General features: G+C 63.1%; 1 protein-coding gene across 1 annotated transcript in view; it reads right to left on the reverse strand.

Moving 5' to 3' along the window:
• LDLRAD3 (low density lipoprotein receptor class A domain containing 3) overlaps positions 1-2648 on the reverse strand; it is a gene marked incomplete in the record, with an annotated part of 83457 nt that overhangs the window by 17483 nt on the left and 63326 nt on the right. The window contains 1 exon segment of the mRNA XM_027765767.1: positions 715-849. Coding sequence (XP_027621568.1) covers positions 715-849 — 135 coding nt within the window.

The raw sequence follows: 2648 nt of genomic DNA on the forward strand, positions 1-2648 counted from the left end.
CCACTTCCACCCGGCAGACACAGTAGACTCTTCCATGTCGCCGCCGCACCCCGTTTCCCGGGGCGCCAGTCTGACAGCCACGGGCCTGCGGGGTGGCCCGAGCAAGGCCCGGCCAGCACGGAGCCAAACCAGGTGAGAGAAGGCCAGCCGGGACGCGCTGCCTGCTCAGAGAGGCCATGCGGGCACCGCCATGAAGCCCCCAGGCCCTGTCCCCACAGTGCCAATGGCCTCCCCTGGACGGCAGCAGGCCTGGGCGCAGGGAGGCTGACAGTGACAGAGGGCCGTGACTGCCGGCATCATGCTCAGCACAGGGAGTGTCACGCCACACAGGACGTGGCCGAGGGCAGCCTCCCACCTCCTACTCACCGCTGGCCGCCCGCGCCCTGTATCTTAGCAACAGTAACCATGCATCACTGCCCGGGCACAGGTCATGGGCTCTTGGACACGCGTCCTCACCGTACAGGTGCAGAGGATGCTGGGACGTTGCCCACCAGGAAGAACCACCGAGGGCTCAACCACGCCAGGAGGGGAGACTGCGGCAGAGCCACACGGCCACAGGAGCTGGGGCATCACGACCTGGCAGCGAGGTGCGACAGTGACCACCGCGGAAATGTGGACACTCGTCGAGAGGGCTGTGGCCCAGGGCACGTCAGCGTGCTGCTGTCACCCTGGTGTCCCGTGTCACCGTGTGGCCGTGGTCTGAGAGCGGCCTACCTGGGGAGCTGCCGCAGCCCTCCTCATCGCTGTTGTCCTGACAGTTGTCCTGCCCGTCACACAGGAAGCTTTTGTCGATGCAGAGGCCATTCCTGCAGTGGTAGCGCGCCGTCGAGCAGAGCAAGGGGTTTGCTGCTGTGAAGGGAAGACAGAGCGGGTCACTGGGGTGGCCAGCGAGTCCCCTGGTACCCTGGACGTCCTCCAGCCTGGGTGTGTCTCACTCAGGAAGCAGTGAGTCACCTTCAAAGATGGAAGCCCGTCCGTGAGACTGGCTGGTGTCCTGCACAGAGGAAGACCCTGTCCACCCTAAGTTCCTTCTTCCAAGTGGCCATCTGGTGTCCCGTAACCAGGCTGGCCGCGGCCTCAGAGGGGTCTGGGAAAAGCTGCCTCTCTGAGTCCCGGGGATCAAGGACCGAGCCTGCACCCGCACAAGGACCGAGCCTGCACCTGCACTGTGCGTGGTGGGCAGACCAGAGCAGAGCCTAGGGCCAGCTGTGTAGTCGCCGTGGCGTCACGGGCCGGCCCAGGCCTCCAGGGGTCTCGACCACACGGCGGTGGACGGTGGCATGCTTGCGGCTAGAAGATGGCTGAGGTGGGGACCGAGGGCTGCAGACGCTCTTTAGGTGCCCGCTCACCAAGTGTGATTCGAAAGGTCAGAGGCTGAGGGCACAGGGGACGCCAGGGGCCACGCTGAGGATGGGGGACCAGCGTGATGACGGACCAGCATGGAATTTCAGGCAAAGCCCCTGGGTCAGAGAAGCCACGGCCTGACTCGGCCAGAACTGAAATGGGTGACCCGAACCCCAAACCATGTTTGGCTCCATTCAAAGCTGCCCTTCGAGCACTTCTGTCTATCAGCACGCTGCAGGGTTTTCAGTGTGCTGGGACCTCGTGGGTCACACGACACGGCCAGGGTGTTCGAGACGGTCCACTCACTCACATGGTCACTGCAGGTGGGCAGGCCCAGTGGGGACGTGCTCGGCCCCTTGCTGGGACTGGGGTCATCTACCTGCCGCTTCTCCAGCCTGGGCCCCTTCAACCCCACAACCTTTTTTCCTATGTGTGCTTATGTGTATGCATACGTGCTATAGTATGTATGTGGATGTGTGTCAGCAAACAGGCTCCTTTCAAGGCCTGTAACTAAGAAGACGAGTGGCCAGAACACATCGGCCGTCCAGGATGCTGGGTCCCGCATGGTCAACCACAGTGGAATTCCAGCCCCAGAGGCTGGAACATGCCGGGCACAGGTGCACGTGTGCCCGAGACCGACAGGATGGAGACAGAGGAAAGGGCCGTGGCGTGGCTCTCCCCCCGGGGTGCTCTTTCCTCTGTCTCTGGCGAGCACACGTGCCCAAAGGTGACAGCACGGCAGAGCGACAGATGACGAGCAGGAGCCGCCAAGCCTCATCAGGGACGGCCCGCAGGTGGCGAGCTGGACAGCCATCCTTCCCGCTGCACACGCGCCAGGCCAGGTCTTCGATACGAGGCGTGGCCAGGAAGCCTTGCGGGCGCAGACCAGGAGTGGGAGTGCAAACTGTGGGTCTGCCCTGGGGACCAGTTTGGTGCTGTCCTGGGGGTCTACGACCTACGCCCTCACCCGCACGTGCTCTACTGGGACTGCAGACTGAACTGCTGTTCGAAGCTGCTGTTCGTTCACAAAGCTAGAGACGAACCAGTGTGTACCTACCAGAGGACACCACAACGCTGCAAACGGACTCCGCTAGGGCGGACGGGCTGTGAGGGCCAGAGAGCAGGCGCTTCGGGTTGGCAGGCCCTTGGGTCTCTGCTCTGCTGTAGGCCATGGCAGCTACAGCTAATTCGTAAACAACGGCCTGGAGGTTTTCCAACGAAACTTTTACAAAAGCCACTGGTGAGCCATGTTTGGCCCACACCACGCACCTCTGCCGCTGGGTGGGAGAACGGAGGGGCTGGGG

This window comes from Tupaia chinensis, unplaced genomic scaffold (assembly GCF_000334495.1).
Source record: "Tupaia chinensis unplaced genomic scaffold, TupChi_1.0 Scaffold139733_1, whole genome shotgun sequence".
Taxonomy (NCBI): domain Eukaryota; kingdom Metazoa; phylum Chordata; class Mammalia; order Scandentia; family Tupaiidae; genus Tupaia; species Tupaia belangeri.